The sequence below is a fragment of the Sceloporus undulatus genome, chromosome 9 (genome assembly GCF_019175285.1).
Source record: "Sceloporus undulatus isolate JIND9_A2432 ecotype Alabama chromosome 9, SceUnd_v1.1, whole genome shotgun sequence".
NCBI classification, from domain to species: Eukaryota; Metazoa; Chordata; class Lepidosauria; order Squamata; family Phrynosomatidae; genus Sceloporus; species Sceloporus undulatus.
This window is the reverse complement of record NC_056530.1, coordinates 11,834,954-11,853,538: the sequence shown is the minus strand read 5'-3', so window position 1 is coordinate 11,853,538 and position 18,585 is coordinate 11,834,954. Positions and strand designations below refer to the sequence as shown.

Below are 18,585 nucleotides of genomic sequence, written 5' to 3'. Positions count from 1 at the left end.
TAATAATAATAATAATAATAATAATAATAATAATAATAATAATAATAATATAATTTTTTAATTTCTATCCCGCTTTTTGCCAGGCAATCAAAGCGGCATACAACAGGTTAAAATACATCCATACAAGAATGGTAACACTTTTTAAATGCTCAGTGAGAAAGGGTGTCTTGAAGTACTGAGAGATTTGAGTAATGTCTCGTCCAGTCCTTTCTTGGTCATGGGATATACTAAGACAGCTGCAGAAAGTTTGTTGCTGGTCCTGTTCGGATCCTGTTGCAAGCGTCTGTCTCATTGCATTGGCTGCGATGCTACAAAGCTTCAAAGGGAGGATTTTTGTGGCACTTTGAGTCATTGCAATTATTATTATTATTATTATTATTTGTTGTAGTTGTTGTTGTTGTGTGCCTTCGAGACATCAAGTAAATAATAAAAACACCACCTTTTATTTATACCTCACTTTTTCTAGTAAAACAATCAAAGCGGCTTACAACATTAAAAACATTCAAGTGGTAAGATTTGTTCAGAGGACGTTTGCCATGGCCTTCTCCTGATTTGTGCAACAACCTTACACATAAATTGGAATAATTAAAATGTCATAATGAATGACCAGGATTTCTGATCACGCTTTTCCAGCAAAGCCTAACTGGATTTTGCACAAAATCAAAACAAGCGTACAAAATGTACGAACACATTTTTTTTGCCAAAAAGGAACAAAGGCAATAAATAAATAAATAAATGACCTGACAACATGCAAGATCTCTTGTAATCTTACTCAGTGTGGATAAAACTTTATGGTGGGATGATATAAGTCAAGGTTTACCTTCCTAGTAGTTACAGACAGAACTGTCACTGGCTTGTGGGTTTCATCCCATGGCCCTACCCCTTACCTATGCAACTTGGTTGTGTGCCGCTCCATGTTCCATCCGATTGACAGAACCTCCTAGCGGACCCTACTAGCACCAGTGGAGGTGAGCAGGAATAAGAGACAGAAGAGCGGTAGGTAAAACCTCTGTCTTCACGCCGTCCTTCTGCTGGAATACCTGGATCGCCACAGAAAACAGCTGCAAAAGAGAAGTGAGGGCTAGGTCAGTGGAACAATGCGCCAGAGCAGATCCATTCAAGTTAACTGCATTTAGCTGTGCGTTGTTTCAAGGATCTACTCTAGATTAACACTAGGGAAATTATCAGACAAGGGAAATTGGAAGTATAATCCAATGGCAATCCAAATGCAATCATGGGGTTTAACGTTATTGCGTGATAGTCCACCACACACAATTCCGGGCAATGGGAAATCAGTCCGAACGCAATCATGGGGTTTCACTTTATTGCGTGATAGACTGCCACACGCAATTTCGGGCAATGGGAAGTCAGTCCGAACACAGTCATGGGGTTTCACGTTATTGTATGAGAGGTGATCACATGCAATTTCGAGCAATGGCAAGCTATTTTCGGGCAATGGGAAGTCAATTCAAACGCAATTCGAATTTGCCGAACTAGTGAATTCACGTGAATGCGTTCTGGCCCCACTTTCTTTTCATTCGAAATTAAGAGAAATTCCTCCTGTGTGATAAACTCCTGGGATTCAGGCCAAAGTCTCCCATTTAAAATTGACATGCATTTTTTGTCTTACATTAATATGTTGCTTAGAGTGGCGATTCTTTTTAAAAATGATATTGGCCAGAAGGGATACACTAGCTTCTTTCCGAACACGTCTGTCTTGTTGTCAATTATGGTTTAATTAACTTTCATCTTCCCACCATCTCCTGGCAGGCAGGTTGCGGCAGAACAGAAGGCAAGCATCTATTTTTATTTATTTTTTTACTCTTGCTTTTGCTGAGATTTAAAAGAGATCTGCAATGGCACGATAGCAAATCACCATGTGGCACAGCGCTAAACAGGAAAACCTGTTTGTTCTACAACAGGTGGGGCGAGGTGCACCGAGCACAATCTGCTGCTTTGCAATCTTTTAAATGGCTTTTGTACAGCTGCCAACTTGACTGGAGGAAGGGGGGGGGAGACATCTTAAAGCATTGCTGGGACACACTGAGTTTATCAAACGGGAGGAATTTCTCTTAAATTCGAATGAAAAGAAAGTGGGGCCAGAACGCATTCAATTAAAGTCGCTAGTTTAGCGGAATTACGTGAATGCGCATTGCGTTTGAATTGGCTTCTCATTGCCTGAAAATAGCATGCCATTGCCCGAATTTGCATGTGATCACCTCTCATACAATGTGAAAACACATGATTGCATTCGGACTGACTTCTCATTGCCCAAATTTGTGTGTAGTGGGTTATTGCACAATAACGTTAAACCCCATGATTGCATTCAGATTGCCATTGGATTATACTTCCAATTTCCCTTGTCTGATAAACTCCATTGTTTGGAGCAGAGATGGGGAATGTGCAGCACACAGCCCAGGTCTGTACACTCTGAAACCCACCAAGCCCCCTAGATCTCCATTTTATTATATCTATGTGGTTTTTTACCTACATATCCCAAATGGTACAAACCAGTGCAAAATGCAGCACTGCCGCATGGACAAAATATTTAAAAATATTCAAAGAATGGTAACCCTGCCCCCCCGAAAACCCAACAACCCCAAACCAAGCAAAGGTTTTTGAGTGTTGAGAAACCCTGATGGGAAGAATACTGGACGGATGAGAATCTTTGTCATTTGGGACTTATGCCACTCAAAATTCGTATGGGGTTGCTTTGTGCAGAAAACATCATTTCCTGCACAGGGAACAGCATTTTCTATGTGGACGATAATATTTCAACTCAGAAACATTAAAGCTTAACTGTCATCTATGCTGTCCCCTTTTCTGGCATTTTGGATCATTTGGGGGAATGTATGAACGGACAGACGAAGCCTTTAACCGGTGGGAGAAAGTGATGGGTGGGACACAGAAGTCAAAGGAGAGATCTGCAATTCCAGTCAAGTCAAAGGAGAGACTTGCAATTTTCAGAACCTATAACATTCATATAAAAATCTAGAGTGGATTTCCCTCCTTGCTGAAAAAGGTATCCAATAACTGCTTCTGTTCCCTGGACTTCTATTCACTAGGACCTGATCCTTAGCAGGTGACTGATCCCACCCTTTCTCCCAAAGCTCCTATGAAAGTTCATTTGGGAAGTGGCAGGATGCCTCCTTTTGTGCCAGAGTCATATTAAATGAACCAGGCAATATCTGGCCAGGCTGGGTAGAATGACAGATGTCCTGCCCATGTCACTGCTGATTTTGTCCACAGCCCAGTTCAGATTGGCTACTTACGGAAACACTGCGGGAGTTCTCCGCTCCATGATCCATTGCCTTCACAAGTCAGGACAGCAGGAAGGGAGAGCTGATATCCTTCTAAGCAGGTGTAGCTCACGCTGGAACCCCAGCTGAAGTCAGATCCCACAACTTTCCCATTGGGGATGACTTGCGGTGGTTTACATATGATAGCTAGGCAGAAGGTGGAGGAAAGGTACATTTAGTCCCAGGTAAATAGCTGTCTGCATTCGTTCCTTTTATTGATTCCATTTATATCCCTCTTTTGTCTCGGTACGGGATCCAACGTTAGAACAAAACTGCTAAAACAATATGTAGTACAAAAGTTTAAAAAACATTAAACAACGAATCCAATTAAAATACAATTAAAAGCACATTTAACGAACATTACATCATTTTTTGTGGGTTTTTTGGTCTATGTGGCCATGTTCTGGAAGAATTTATTCCTGACATTTCGCTGGCATTTGTGGCTGGCATCTTCAGAAAAAGATACTGGTGAAACATCAGGAATCAACTCTTCTAGAACATGGCCACATAGCCCAAAAAACCCACACAAAACTATGAATGCGGCTGTGAAAGCCATTGACTTCACATTAAACATTAAATATTTTAAAAAGGCACATACATTGCACATGTTTTTATCCTAAACAAGTAGGGGCTTAAGGTCTGCTTGAATGAGAAAATCTCCTCCTATGGCAAAAAGAGAGCAGAGAGGAGGCAGCTGAGCCTCTCTTGGAAGGGAATTCCATAGTCTAGGAGCAACCACTGAGAAGACTTTCACTAATGTGATTTTAGGCTGCACCAATGGAAGTATAGTGTCTAGACTGAAGGAAGAAATAGTACCACTCTGTTCTGTTTGGTCAAGCTTCACCTGGAATACTGTGTCCAGTTCTGGGCACTGCAATTCAAAAAGAATGTGGACGAGCTGGAGGTTCTCCAGAGGACATTCTTGGTCAACATTAGGAAGAACATCCTGACAGTAAGAGCTGTTCGACAGTGGAACATACTCCCTCAGAGGGTGGTGGAGTCACATTCTTTGGAGGTTTTTAAACAGAGGCTGGATGGCCATCTGTCGGGGGGGTGCTTTGATTGAGAGTTCATGCATGGTAGAATGGGGTTAAAATGGATGGCCCTTGGGGTCTCTTCAGGATTCTATGGCCTGTTACAGACTGCCAAAATAAAGCTGCTTCGGGTCTCTTTGGAGGTATGCTGTTTAAATGATGCATGCATCCTAAGAATCCGGAAGCTGCACCAAAGCTGCACTCCAGTGCTTATTAATGGAGTATGGCTTTGGCGCGACCTCTGGACTCTTAGGACCTATGCATAATTTAAACAGCATACCTCCAAAGAGATCCAAAGCAGCTTTATTTGGGCAGTCTGTAACAGGCCTATGATTTACCAAATGAGCCTTATGAGGGTGGTGGAATGGAGAAAATGTCCTCCCTCAAAGATTGTAAGACTCAGGCAGGTGCATATGGTGAGATACATACCTCCTGCAACCCATGTTTCTTTGCAAAGCTGCAGAGTACAACCTCAATCCTACTAGGTTCCTTGAAATCTAATCATGCCAGTGCTGAACAAATAGGTAGATCTTACCTCTGCAGACAGGTTTTGTGCTGTTCCAGGTCCGGTCTTTAGTGCATGTCAAAGCAGAGGCCCTGTCTGATTCCATCATGTAGCCAGGCATGCACTGAAACACGACAGTCTTATTGTAGGTGAAATCACTGCCCAAGCGAATCCCATTGGCAGGAATGCCAGGATCTCCACAATTTATCACTGGAGTGGTGGAGGGAGAGAAGGCTCCAGTGAATTCCCCATATTTATTTTTAAAAAAGGAATTGAGAAAGCAGCCTTAAAGTAATTACAAATAGGAAACCAATATAAAGGTAATCAGTATTGCTCTCAGAACGAAGGCATGGAATGGCTGGGTTGGAGAAGCAGCGGTCCATTTGTGAGAAAATGTACAAGTATTCTTTATATCTCCAGTGTGGTGCCATGAATACGTCATGAGAGATAATTCTATTCCTGTTTCATTAAATATGAAAGGTTTCCATGAGCCCAGTTAATCCATCCATGGAATTGGCTGCCTATCTCATATGTACAGAAGATCTTGCTCTGCCATTGCTTAAGGAGGGTAATTCTGCTTCTTCTATTCATAGGCTGCAATTGCATCCATCCGTCACTCCTAAGGCAAAGATACAGGAGAGTCGCCAGTGTTCATGGAGGCTGAAGGAGAAAGGCTGCTGTGGCAATGTTGGAAAGGATCTGGACGCTACACTGGTGAACCAAAGGTTCACCTTCATTGTAAGAAATGCATATTTTTGGAGAGAAAACAAAAATTTCTGCACAAAAGCAGAATTTTTTGTATGCGCAGGAATATGTAAACTGTGACATTTAAAAGCAGAAGCAAAAGCAGGACAGCAAAGGATTCTTGAGGACCATGGTTGCCAAATGGGGACAGTTGAAGGGTATGGGGCTACTCACCTGTACACTCTGGAGTGCTCCCGGTCCAGGTGCCATTGACCGTGCAATGCCTGCTGAGCACACCTGTGGAGTAATAGCCCTCCCGACACTTGTAGATGATGGAGCTGGAGAACACGAGGCCATCATTAAATATCACTCGGGCGTTGCTGGGGGTCCCAGGGTTTCCACAAGATATAACTGCAAAGAATGAATGATTGAATCAAAGGAGGCCAAACGGAAAGGTACCAACAAAACCAAAATGGTCTGGAGTAGCATTTCATCACCTGATGAAACTGCACCTAGATGTGTTTGTCCAGAAACGGGCAAACTTAAGGGGTTAACATCCCTCCCCTTGGATCCACTCAGGGCTGCAACAGAGCCCTCAATGGATCCGCTGGAAATAGACAAAATGGAGGAGAGTAGATTTCCACACCTGGTTTTGTTTCCTGGGGTTTGAAGAGTAAAACAAGGCATAGGGGGGCACCAGGCCTTGTTTTAATGTAAAATAGCTGCTCTTCGAGCAGATATGGAACACAAATTCCACTTTTTTCATTACAGTGGCACAGGGGGGTGGGTTGTGATCCATCAAAATGACTTACTGGGCACATACGGCTTGTAGCTACCCTTTCTTTACCAAATCTACTCCTGTGCTCTCTAGGATGACTGGCGGAAGCTCTTCCATAATGTTAGACAAAGCTTTTCTCCACAAGCCAATAAATCCTTCAACTAAAGATACCGCAGATTAAAAATGGGTCTTTTTGTATGCAAATCCTATGCTCTTTTATAGAAAAATTGTCTTCTGGATCTATACTTCCTATAACCCCAAACAATTAATATCCCACCTTTCTCTCAGTGGGTTTCCATGGCTGAATGAGGGATTCAGAATCCTAGTCTAGCACTCAAACCACTACACCATGCTGGCTTTAGGACCCACAAAAAAGAGATTGCAACCACATGTGGGCCACAGGATGTGATTTCTCCAGTCTGACATATACCAACATAAGTTGGGATTTTGCCCTTGTACAACACTTGATGTAAACTCCATCCTTGAAGGTTCTTCCAGAATAGGTCACAGGTTAGGAACTGCAGTGCTACAATGCTGTTCCGCATTGATCAACGGCTTCCCCTCTTCTTTTCGATACCCTTTACATATTATTTAAATATCCCCTCTTAATTTATGCAGTGATTCCCCCCCAAGATGCCAACATCTTTCCTGATTCAGCAACAAGCCATCCCAGGCCTTCCAAGCAGCCATATTTCTGTGCCTGGAAATGTGACATTAAAACCCTCCACGGAAAACCTCCACAGCTGTCTCCTCCAGAACAAGCGGGTTTTAAAGATCCCAGGACTGTCATCTTTGCAATATATCCAGACCTGAGAAAAACTTGCCTCAATTAGATGGTTTTTATTGAAGAAGGCTAAGTGCCTGCGAAGCTTTGACCTGCCACTGGAACCTTACTTTAGATTAGAGACCTTACAATTCACTTTATGTTTTTGTGCGACGGAATTAAAACTCCCAAGTCAATCCCCAGCAAGATGCTAGAACGTATTTCCTAGAATCTAGCTTTGAAATAAGGTAGATCAGAAAAGCCTCCTGGGCCCTAGCTTCTGAGCTGGCAATTTCACATACTATTTAAATTGAAGAGTAACTCATATTTTGCATGCAACACAAAGGGAGCGGGGCAATGACAAAAGTAGCAACACAATCCAGCCAGTCACCTCTAATATCCTTTCCTTGGCTGTATCCAAAAATGCAACAGAACAGTGTCTGATCAGAAACTTTGCTTATTTTGTTGCCAGAAAAGGGAATGGGGGAGGGCATGAGGATATTGTCCCTTCCATATAAAAAATTATGCCCCCCATCAAATTTTCCTTCAATCTCAAATTTATAACATTGCAGTAACTTAAAGTGTCAGTTGAGCACTTAGAAATACAGTCTTCAGCATCCAAAGTAAAGGGGCAAGGCAGAGTTACCCAGGGAATGTGGATGCTATCTTTGTTGTTGCTGTTGTTGTGTGCCTTCAAGTTGTTTTTGATTTATGGTGACCCTATCCTGGGGTTTTCTTGGCAAGATTTGTTCAGAGAAGCTTTGCCATTGCCATTCTCTGAGGCTGAGAGAGTGTGACTTACTCAAGGTCACCCAACGAGTTTTATGGCTGAGCTGAGAATCGAACCCTGGTCTCCAGATATTATGGCCAGCAGCTTAAATAATAACTGTCCTTTAAAGAAGTGTTCTTTTAAAGCAAGTTGTTTTGGTTGAACTTAATTGACGAATTTGTGTCTGAATGGCATTTCTTGCACTACAAAACTCAGACAGTCTAGACCAAAGCCATATAGAGAGCCAACATGGCACAGCGGTTTGAAGATTGGATTATGGTTCTGGAGACTAGGGTTCAAATCTCTGCTGAGCCATGAAACCCACTGGGCAAGTCACACTCTCTCAGCCTCAGAGGATGGCAATGGCAAATGTCATCTGAAAGAAACGTGGCAAAACCCCCGCATGATCTTAGGGTTGCCGTAAGTCCGAAATGACGTGAAGGCACACAACACTAACATGTTCATGATCAGCACTTTTAATTTGAACCGGTAACCTGTGAAGCTGTTTCAACAAGGGAGTTGTATATTCCCTATAACTGGCCCCCATTTTGGCCACCACCTTTCAAACCTACTGAAGTGTCTGAACAGTTTCCAAAGGCAGCCCCACATAGAAGTTGTTACAGTAGTCCAAACAAGATGGAATCAAGGAGAAAGCGAAAACTAGCAATATTTTCTTATTCCTAGCCACAACTCGTAAATACAGAGGCGTTGAAAGAATCTTATCTCGGCAGAGTTGTGGATTGCTTAAAGCAAGCGACTAAAGGCAGAATGTTGGACTCAGTGATTTGTTGGCTTCTTTTCCAACCCCATTTGTTCTGTGATTCAGACTTATTGTTGGAACACCAGGCCTCCATATACCCATTTCCTTCGCTTTCCCTTGTCTTGAATACAAATCAAAAGTGCCTGCAAACTAGGCATCAGAGTGAATTACTTTCCTGCACCCCGATCGGAGGGCGCCTAACATTAAAAGATCTGCATTACAGGCATAATATCCCCATTATTCATAAAGCTGTGATTAAAAAGCCCTGCCTGGGATCTCTATTCCCGGTTGCTTTTGAACTTGACGAATTATTTACCCTGGGATCCATATATTTAACCCCTCCCTAGCAGCTCCGGCAAATGACAATTTTGGAGGGGAGGATCAAATCCTCTGGATTCTAGTGCATTAATAAATGGGACATGGCATCTTTTCCATCATTAGCTGCCTCGGCTGAGAATAAATTTGCAGCCCGTTGGCAAAGAGCAGCTTTCTGATCTGCAGAAATATGCCTGGGTCGCTTTGCATCCCATTTTCCTGCCTCTCTCTACCTTCTGTGGTTTTGCCGACTGAGTTTGAAACACCTGAAAAGGATGCCTGAGGATTATTGCTCTGGATTACCTAGTTTCCACCCCCTTCTTTTTCTTCTCATAATAGCCAACACACATTTTATTTCTTAAGAATGAGAGAAACCTGTACATGAATGTTTATGAAGCTTCTAATAGGATGTATTGCATATAAATTATTCTAGCATGAGAAAGCTTTGAGAAAGGCAAAGCTTTCATTCTCTTCTGTTTCCTCCAGCCAGGGTGACTTACTGACAGCAAAGATTACACATCTGGGGTCTTTCTTGGCTATAAATATAAAGCAATTAATGCTGATTTTTAAATTTTATTTTAAAACATGACAGCATGAGGAGAGGCTTCTCTTCTGCTCATCGTTCTCAGATTAGAATCAGGCGAGGTTCTGAATGTAGTCTAACCTGACTACAGGTTTTGGGCAAAGGATTTATAGCTCCTTCTTGGTGCCATCAGAAGTCATAAAATGGTTGCTGGCTTAGGCCCCATATAGACTGGCAAAACAAAGCTGCTTCGAGTCACTTTGGAGGTATGCCATTTAAATGATGCATGCATCCTAAGAATCCGGAAGCTGCGCCAAAGCTGTCCTCCAGTCCTTAGGACTGGACCGTGGCTTTGGCACAGTTTCTGGCCTCTTAGGATGCATGCATAATTTAAACAACATACCTCCAAAGTGACCTGAAGCAGCTTTATTTTGGCCTGTCTGTATGGGGCCTTAGATAGATTCAAATGAAGACTTAGGGTGCATCTACACTGCAGATATAATAAAGCGTTTGATGCCACTTTAACTGCCATGGCTCCATTCTACAGAATCCTGGGGTCTGCAGTTTTGTGAGGCACCAACATCCTTTGTTAGAGAAAGCCAAGGACCTTGTACAACTACAAATCCTAGGATTTTATAGAATGCAGCTATAGCACTTAAAGTGGTGTCAAACTGCATTATTTCAACAGCTGATGCACCCTTCGACAAATCCATGTAGAGGGAGAGGTCTCTCAACTCCTATATGCCATGATGTAGAAATAACTCCAGGTTCAAAGCCAATCTACCTGACACCTTTAAAAAAGTTACTTTTTAACTACAAATTCTGAAATCTTGTCTAAGCTCCACTGACAGCTAGTTTTAATAATCTGCTGTCTGCTCCACATTTGTATGTAACCGAAATTACTTTTTTATTGTATTTATAGTTTAATTACTTGTTGATTTCTTGTGTTTTCACTGATGTGAACTTTTATCTGTTAATATTTGTAAGCCACTTTGACTTCCAGTGCTGGGGGAAATGCAGGAGAAAGAGCGAGGGAATGGAGGGATAATGAGAAAGAGAGTGAGTTTGGAACACAAATAGTTTGCATGGTGCATTCGTTGTTGTTGTGTTCCTTCAAGCCATTGTTGGCTTACGGCGATCTTATCATGGTTTTTCATGGTAGAATTTGTTCAGAGGGGGTTTGCCTTTGCCTTCCTCTGAGGCCAAGAGAGTGTGACTTTGTGCCAAATCACTCAGTAGGTTTCCATGGCTGATGGGGGCCTTTGGACCCTGGTCCTGGTGGCCTGTTACTCATACCCACCTTCACATTCTGGCTGAGTGCCACTCCATGTGCCATTGGCTTGGCACACTCTCTGGAGGGATCCCCGGAGCATGTAGCCTGGCTCGCAGCTGAACGAGACAGTACTTTCCACACCTAGCTCATTGCCGCCATGTCGGATGCCATGGGAAGGGATTCCTGGGTCTCCACACAGTCCTTGGCTGCTTCCTGACAAAAGGAAACCAAAAGTACAGTCACTGAGACAGCTTGGAGGTAACCTATTCCATATAACTATTTCCTCTGCATTGATTCCTTCCCCATTTCTAATTTCTAGTTCTTTTCAGTTCATCCTTATATGAATACATGACATGTGTGTTCAGGTGGATTAAGAGAACCACTTGCATTTTCGGACTCGCTTTGTGGCTATGGCTAACGGATTCAAGGCAGCTCACAGCTAAAATTAAAAACATGATAACAATTTAAAATGGAATGACAATGGGGAGGAAGCTATCACAGCACAATTGTGGGACCAACTGTGGGACCAAAAGAAAGAACACCAACTTTCACCGTTACTCCCAAAAAAAGGAAGACCTTACATAGGTGTCAGGTGGATTTAGGCCTGTCTTTGTCAGGAACAGGATTCTAGCCAAGTTGTTAAGCCTTTCTCTATAGCAGAAACTTCCTCCACTAAAACTGATCAAGGTATTCTCAGGAAACTGACTTCTGCACCCGATCATGTATTCAGCACAACTCCTTCTGCGCTTTTGGTGGAATACACACCCCAATATAGAAATAGCATACCCAAAACTCATACATCAAATGTAAAAAGGAAATATCCCTGGATACCAGTTGTGCCAGATGTACCCAGCGGCAGCTGCCTCTGTTTGTGCATTCACCCTCCCTCCCACTTGGTTTGGCGTGACAGCTCTGCTCAGCGTCCAACTTGAAATTAGAAGGCGCTTCAAAGCCACCTGTTGTCCTCATAGAGACAGGGCTTCTGGCTTCTTTGGGAAATCCAGTGGAAAAAGCAGAGGCTCTGGTGAGCCAGCAACTCATTTGCTCTCAGAGTTGAGAGGGATATGAGGCAGCCAAGGAGGCCGCCTTGAAGGGATGACACTTTGGCAGCTGGAATGGCAACCATCTGTTCTTGGCTTTAGCCCACCAACCAGTTTTGTAAATGCGGAAAACTCCCAAACAAGCTCACTTCTTCTTTTCCCCCTTCCAGTGGGGCAACTATTGTGGGGTGGGTGGATGAGGGCATTGCTTCCCACTAAAAATTCTTCCCCCAATGAAATTCCCCTTCCATCTCCATGCTTCTAGCAATTGTAGCAACTTAAAATTTCAGTTAAACATTCAGCAATACAATGTAGGCACCCACAGGAAAGGGACAGGCAAAGTTAACAAGAGATCGTGAATGCAGCAAATATAAGAGTTTGAAATGCAAATCATTTTCAGTCTCTCTTTCTCTGGAGAAATTTGGGGATGAAGGGAAATTTCATGGGGGGGCGCACTTTTTATATTATCCCCCCCCTTCCTGTAACTATACCCTGGGATCTCTTCAGGCCAAAACAAGCAGGCCAAAATAAAGCTGCTTCAGTTCACTTTGGAGGTATGCTGTTTCAATGATACACGCATCTTAAGAGGTCAGAAGGTGCAGCAAAGCTACGCTCCACTCCTCTTAAGGTTTCTGGCCTCTTAGGATGCATGCATCATTGAAACAGCATACCTTCAAAGTGACCCGAAACAGTTTTATTTTGGCCTGTCTGTTTGGGCCTTTCCTTTCAAGTGGGCATGTGGAGGTTGGTGCTGCAAAAGGGAACCTGTCTATATGTCAAGCTCTCTGCCACTGCGCTATAGTCTTATCTTTGTACTTTTGCAAGGCTTCAGTGTGATGTAAACATCAAATGAGAACATTCTTACCCCTACAAACCACAACAGACAAATCTGTTCCCATCAACCTTTCCCATGAACCTTCCCATCTACCATTAACTTTCCTAGAGTGCCTACCATGAACTCAACCATGAATCTTCCCGTCAACCTGTACCATGCTATCAAGTTGTCCCACCTGAGCAGTGAGGTAGGGACCCGCTCCAGCGCCCATCCAACTGACACATGCGGGTGGAGTTGCCGATCAAGCCTCGGCCTTCCAGGCAGCTGTAACGCACCACCGAGCCAACCGTGTAGACATCCCCCAAGATCTGGGCATGAGGTGGGGATCCCGGGTGTCCACAGGAGACCACTGAAAGAAGAAGGACGACAAGGCTTTTGAGCTGATGCAGAGTTAATCCTCCAACACAAACACTCAAATCAAGAACAAGAAAGGGGTCACTGGGAGTCTAGGGACCAATGTAATGGAGGGTCAGTCAACTGGATCATTTCTAAGGTGACTCTTCCCAACCCAAGCAACATTGCATTGGGTCTAGATGGTAGCCTCCCAGTGGTGACAACCAGAAACAGGACTCTTGTCACAAATCAGAAGCAGGGTCCCCATTGCAATTCCATATTGCAACCTCACTCGCTGGTGAGATGGGGCTGTAAACATCCTCCTCCTTGCATTGCAATTGGGATCTGAACAGAAGTCCTTCACTAAATGTGTCAACTACCTCTTAAAATGGGGTGGAGGTAGGTGGGCCAGGCAACTAGTAGCTGATGCATAGTATCGGCATGTATTTTAAAATTTTTGCATGATGCAATTTTTCAACCTGTCTCTGTTTTAACTTTTGTAAGCTACCTTGATGCCCAGAATAGGGAAAAATTGGGAAATAAATAAATACATACATACATAAAACAATAGCTACCACTACCATGATGGGAAACATCACCAGGGAAAGGCCTACTGGGTTTTATTACACTCTGACTATTTGGGTGAATGTAGTTACACTCTGTTGTTGGTTTTAGATGAAATGAACAAAGCCTGGTCCCAAATATTGCCTGGAATTGCTCATTAAAAATAACATGCCTCTCAATGTATACTCCTGCTGAGGAAGGGCCAGGACATCTGTTCCTATTTGGAGAGTTTTGACAATGAGAAGAATCTGAGGCGTGGAGGCCCTTCCTTCCCCATAACCCACTTCGCTGTTTTTTGACAAGTCCAAAAAGTAGACTTTGTGAGATGTCCTCTTTTAACAACGAACAAGAAAGAGGAAAAAAAAGTGCTTGTCTATGTGGACGATTTTTTTAAAGGTTGTTGTTGTGTTTCCATTTTTCCATGTTCTTGGCACTGAGCTGTGAGTGAGGCAGTGCCAAGATTTTCTGAAGAGATGCTCTGAGAGCTAACACTTCAGAATGCATGCTGTGGGAAATAATTTAATAACGGACCCTCCAGGAATTACACCTAAGCTAAAAACCTGCAGCACTGACAGCACTTTTAAGGATTAACAATTTCCTGTGTGCCAGATTTCACTAAGGCAATAATTCAACGATCTTAGCAGGGTATTTTTAACTCTGAATTGCTGGGACCGAGCAATAATATCTCTTGCTTCTCCTTCTTGCAAAGATTAGATATATTGTCACCCCATGGAATGACTTTTATCATCATGGGGGGTGTGGGCTCATTCCATTAGCTGATTCGGATGGAGCCAGCTGGTTATAAAATGGGAATTTAGCTTTGCTTGCACTTTCCCTGCTCTCTCTGGTAGTGAATGTGGGCCCGGTCACTCCAAACGCTTGCCTAAGACTAGGAATAATGTCCTTCTATAATTCAATCTCTCTCTTTTTCCCTCTGAAGCAAATGGATTCCAACATTCTCTGCATATGATCAAGCAATGGAAGGTCACACATGTTCTCCAACCTATGACAGTGACTTAGCAAACAGTCAACTGAGTAAGTAACCAGGTATGTGTTAAGAGATCTGCTCCATCATATTTTTTAGGGTAAATTTTATCCATCGTGAAAATCTTATACTGTCCATGTACTGGACACAATGTGCATCTTGGAATCTTTCCAGTGAAAGGCAGCTAGCAACAAATAATTTGAGCAATGTTCCTCTTGCTGTTCAAGACTTATTCACAGCTTGGAACTTACTCTGTGCAAAATTCACACATGCTTGTTTTATTCAGGAACAAGATTTTTTTTTGAGAAGAAATAGATGTGCATGTCTCTAAACACAACTAAGAACCAAGAAAAAAAAAGCACCTCAGAGAAACATCTGGGTACCTCTATATAATGTCATAATTCCTAAAGTGACTTCTCCCCTGGGTTACTCAAAAAGAGTTTCTTCTCAGGTGAAATGTTCTCACTGAATGTCTTCAACAATTTAAAGATATAGCCGTGTTAGTCTGTAGAATCAGTAAGTAGAGAGATCTTGGAGCACCTTTGAGACTAACTGAAAGAAAGAAGTTGGGCCAAAAGATCCGTTCCCCTTTATCCTGGTGTTGTTCTGTTCAGATGATGCAAGGCTGAAATCTCGGTTTTGGTGAGAGCAGTCTGGATGATGTCCAGCATGTTCCACCCCAGAACTGAGGTATAACAAACTTAATATGGTTTTAAAAAATGTACTGGTTGCTCCTGATCTTCTCTGTGCCCATGCTGCAATGGCAGTCTGCAGGGGTGTCCTGCTGGGCATCTTGGTGCATCTGCTTTCACTGCGGGTCACTTTTTCTGAGGTCAAAATGCGGAACCCAGCATATGATTGTCACTGGGCAACTTGTTCTGACGATACATGATCATCGTTGGGCACCTGTACTTAAAGCAACGTCAACCTCTATTAATTCTGCAGTGCAGATTAGGCCTGAGAAGATAAGCTCTTCTCCAACTCCAGACTACCAGGAGGTCAAACTGTTGGACCAAAGATGGAGAGGACAATATCCGGTTTGTGCAGTTTGACCAACAACCTGGTTACATCTTCTTGGCTTGGTCTAAGGTATTAATGCATTATCTCCACCCAACTATCACCCCTGCTCCCAAACATTTCCCCATTCTTATTGAAACTCTCTTTACTTTCCCCAACATTTCTCGGATGTTTCAGTTGAAGCAGGCGCTCTTCACACCCACATATATATATATTGGCAGCTATTTTGCTGGAGGCAAAGTCTGGCGTCTGCTTTCATCCTAAACACAGCTGCCGTTTAATGTCCTTTGTCCAGTATTTCTTTGTCACAGTCGCAAGGTGGGATTCACTTATCAATTTCCCACGGTTTTTCACATGGTGGCAAGGTAGCAAGGAAGCATGCTGATAACGTGTGAGAGGGTGACAAAAGGTGCAAAGAGGAAGAGAAAGGAAAAGTAAAGTGTTTCCTTCTTGACTTTTTTAAGGTGAGGGAAAAAGGGAGGGAGAAATGTCAACTTAAAAAGAATGTGCTCAAAAGGGTTGAGACTCTGGATCATCCTCATCTTAATCAAATATAAAGTCCTTGAATCCCCATGGACATTCGACTGGAAGTCATTCTTCATTTTAATTAAATGGTTGGTCCAACTAATATCTGTAGTCTGCTTCAGAATTTGGAAAAAATGATCTGGAATTCAATATGGGATTTAAATCTACGTAAGCGGACTGATGTTAGCAGGGCACAGAATTGAGAAGTTTGCAACATCCATGTTCAGCAAGGGGATGTCACAAAGTTACTGTGTAGCGAGACCATTTTGCATCCTTGCCTGCTGCTCTGATCCACATTGGACTCTACTGAGGAACTTCCTAACAGTAAGGGCTGTTCGACAGTGGAACAAACTCCCTCGGAGTGTAGTGGAGTCTCCTTCCTTAGAGGTCTTTAAACAGAGGTTGGATGGCCATCTGTGGGGGATGCTTTGATTTAGATTTCTTGCATGGCAGGGAGTTGGACTGGATGGCCCTTGCGGTCTCGTCCAACTCTATGATTCTATGATTCTATGTTCAAGTTTGCATCAGAAGTTCCTGATGCACATCAGAAGTACCCACTGCTCATCAGGCATTTCTGATGTGCATTGGGAACCTCTGGCGCACAGTAAGACATCAGCTAGGGAATGCTGGTGTGCCTCGGTAGAGTCCAATGTGCATCAGGACATTGGTTAGGGCACTGTTTTGGACGTCAGCTCTCAGAATTCCTGATTGTTGGCTCAACTGACTAGGGCTTCTAGGAGTTGAAGTCTAAAACACCTGGAGGACCAAAGGTTGGGAAACATTGGGTTAGGGAGTGCCAATGCGCATTGATGGAGCCGAATGCACACTGGGAGACTCTTGCTGGTGCCTTCATATACATCTTTGTAATTTGCCATTTGTAAGTTCCCATAGGGCCTCTGCTATATAGCTAAGTATATGCAAAGTTACTCAATATGGATTATGATATAGGATCATGGCTATCCCATTTTGGACTGTAACTCCCAGAATCCCAAAGCCAGTGGGCTTCTGTCAGTTGCAGTCCCAAAAAGTAACTTCTATGAGATCTGGACTGATGTCTAGGTAGAGGTCTATCCTGACATGTCCTTTAATCCTCCTAGGAACAGTTGAAGGATGTGGGCTTTATTCATTCCTGTATGAAATGCCCTGAACTCTTGGACTGAAATGTTTTTTTTAAAAAAATAACATTGTGCTTTTAACAATATTGGGGTTTCTTTTTAAAAAGCTTCTGTGTATATTTCACCCCCCCCCCAGTTCTATTTTGTGTTCATTTATTATTTGACATTCTATGTTATGTGTAGGGAAAAAAGTGGAATATAAAATGAATAAATAAATAAATGTGCAAATTGGAGCTGATCTCCCACTTGACTGCTCTTAAAAGTAGCAATGCAGAGGCATTAGTTATGGGTAAAAACATGGAAAAATGAAACAGTCTGGAAACAGGTCAATGCTTCCTTTCCACAATCCTGTCTACTGGTCTGAAATATCAAGGTTTCATAGGCTTACAGTTGTTGTTGTGCACCATCAAGTCATTGTTGACTTATGGCAGTGATGGTGAAATTTTTAGAGGCCAAGTGCCCAAACTGCAACCCAAACACCACTTATTTGTTGCAAAGTGCCATATCCCTCTGGCTTTCTAGTAACAAACTCTGTGCTGGGGCAATGGCACATGTGTCCACAGAGAGGGCTCTGAGTGCCACCTCTGACACGCATGCCATAAGTTCGCCATCACTGACTTATGGCAACCCTATGACGAACTTTCAACAGAACGTCCTTGGCAAGGTTTGTTCAGAGTAGGTTTGCCATTGCCTCCTTCTGAGGCTGAGAGAGTGTGACTTCCCAGTGGGCTTGTGTTGCTGAGTCAGTTAATGCTTCTTTTTTTAAACTGGGCATCTGGGAAACGATTCTTGGGCAAAGGGAATGGATCAGCATCTTAGAAAGAAGACAACAACCCAACACATATGCAAAGCATAGACCAGTAGGGAGCTCAGTCTCTAAAGGAAACCAAACCACTTACAATGACACACTGGGAGGGGTCGATCCCAAGTGCCATCCCCCTGACAGGTAAGGACATGGGTGCCCAGTAAGTAATATCCATGGTTGCACAGATAAGAGACTGTGGTTCCGTAGCTGTATCTGTGAGGCCCACTCAGCTGCACTTGACGGACGCTGTTTTCCAGGTGCCCAGGGTCAGTACAGTTTACAACTGCAAGCAAATCACAGGAAAAATAAAATAAAAGGGGATAAAACACAAGGTGTAATAAAGGGGGAAAGTGATTTTTAAAAAACCCTAAAGTAAGAGGAGAGAGGATCAAACTTTTAGGTCATCTTTTCCTGAAATTTGGTTTCCTTGAAATGAATGATTCATTTTCTTTACTTGTAAGTAACGGCAATGCAAAGGTTACAAAATATAACAGCAGATCACTCATCCCCAAAGAGATGTCCAGATTTTTTGGGGTGGGTGGGGTGGGGAGGGTGTTTAGTGGTGGTATTTTGTAGGGACACAAAGGTAGATGACAGAGGAGGGGAGGTGTGCCCGAAGTGGAAGGGAGAGCAGGAATAGGGAATTCGAGAAGTGAAAATATT

General features: G+C 43.0%; 1 protein-coding gene across 1 annotated transcript in view; it reads right to left on the bottom strand.

The window, feature by feature from the left end:
• Positions 1-18,585, bottom strand: part of CSMD2 (CUB and Sushi multiple domains 2) — a 456,222-nt gene that overhangs the window by 16,888 nt on the left and 420,749 nt on the right. Inside the window, exons 55-61 of the mRNA XM_042440873.1 lie at positions 18,017-18,205; positions 12,754-12,927; positions 10,731-10,916; positions 5,757-5,933; positions 4,869-5,048; positions 3,273-3,446; positions 888-1,061 (exon numbers count right to left, since the gene is read on the bottom strand). Coding sequence (XP_042296807.1) covers positions 888-1,061; positions 3,273-3,446; positions 4,869-5,048; positions 5,757-5,933; positions 10,731-10,916; positions 12,754-12,927; positions 18,017-18,205 — 1,254 coding nt within the window. The remainder of the gene's footprint in view (positions 1-887; positions 1,062-3,272; positions 3,447-4,868; positions 5,049-5,756; positions 5,934-10,730; positions 10,917-12,753; positions 12,928-18,016; positions 18,206-18,585) is intronic.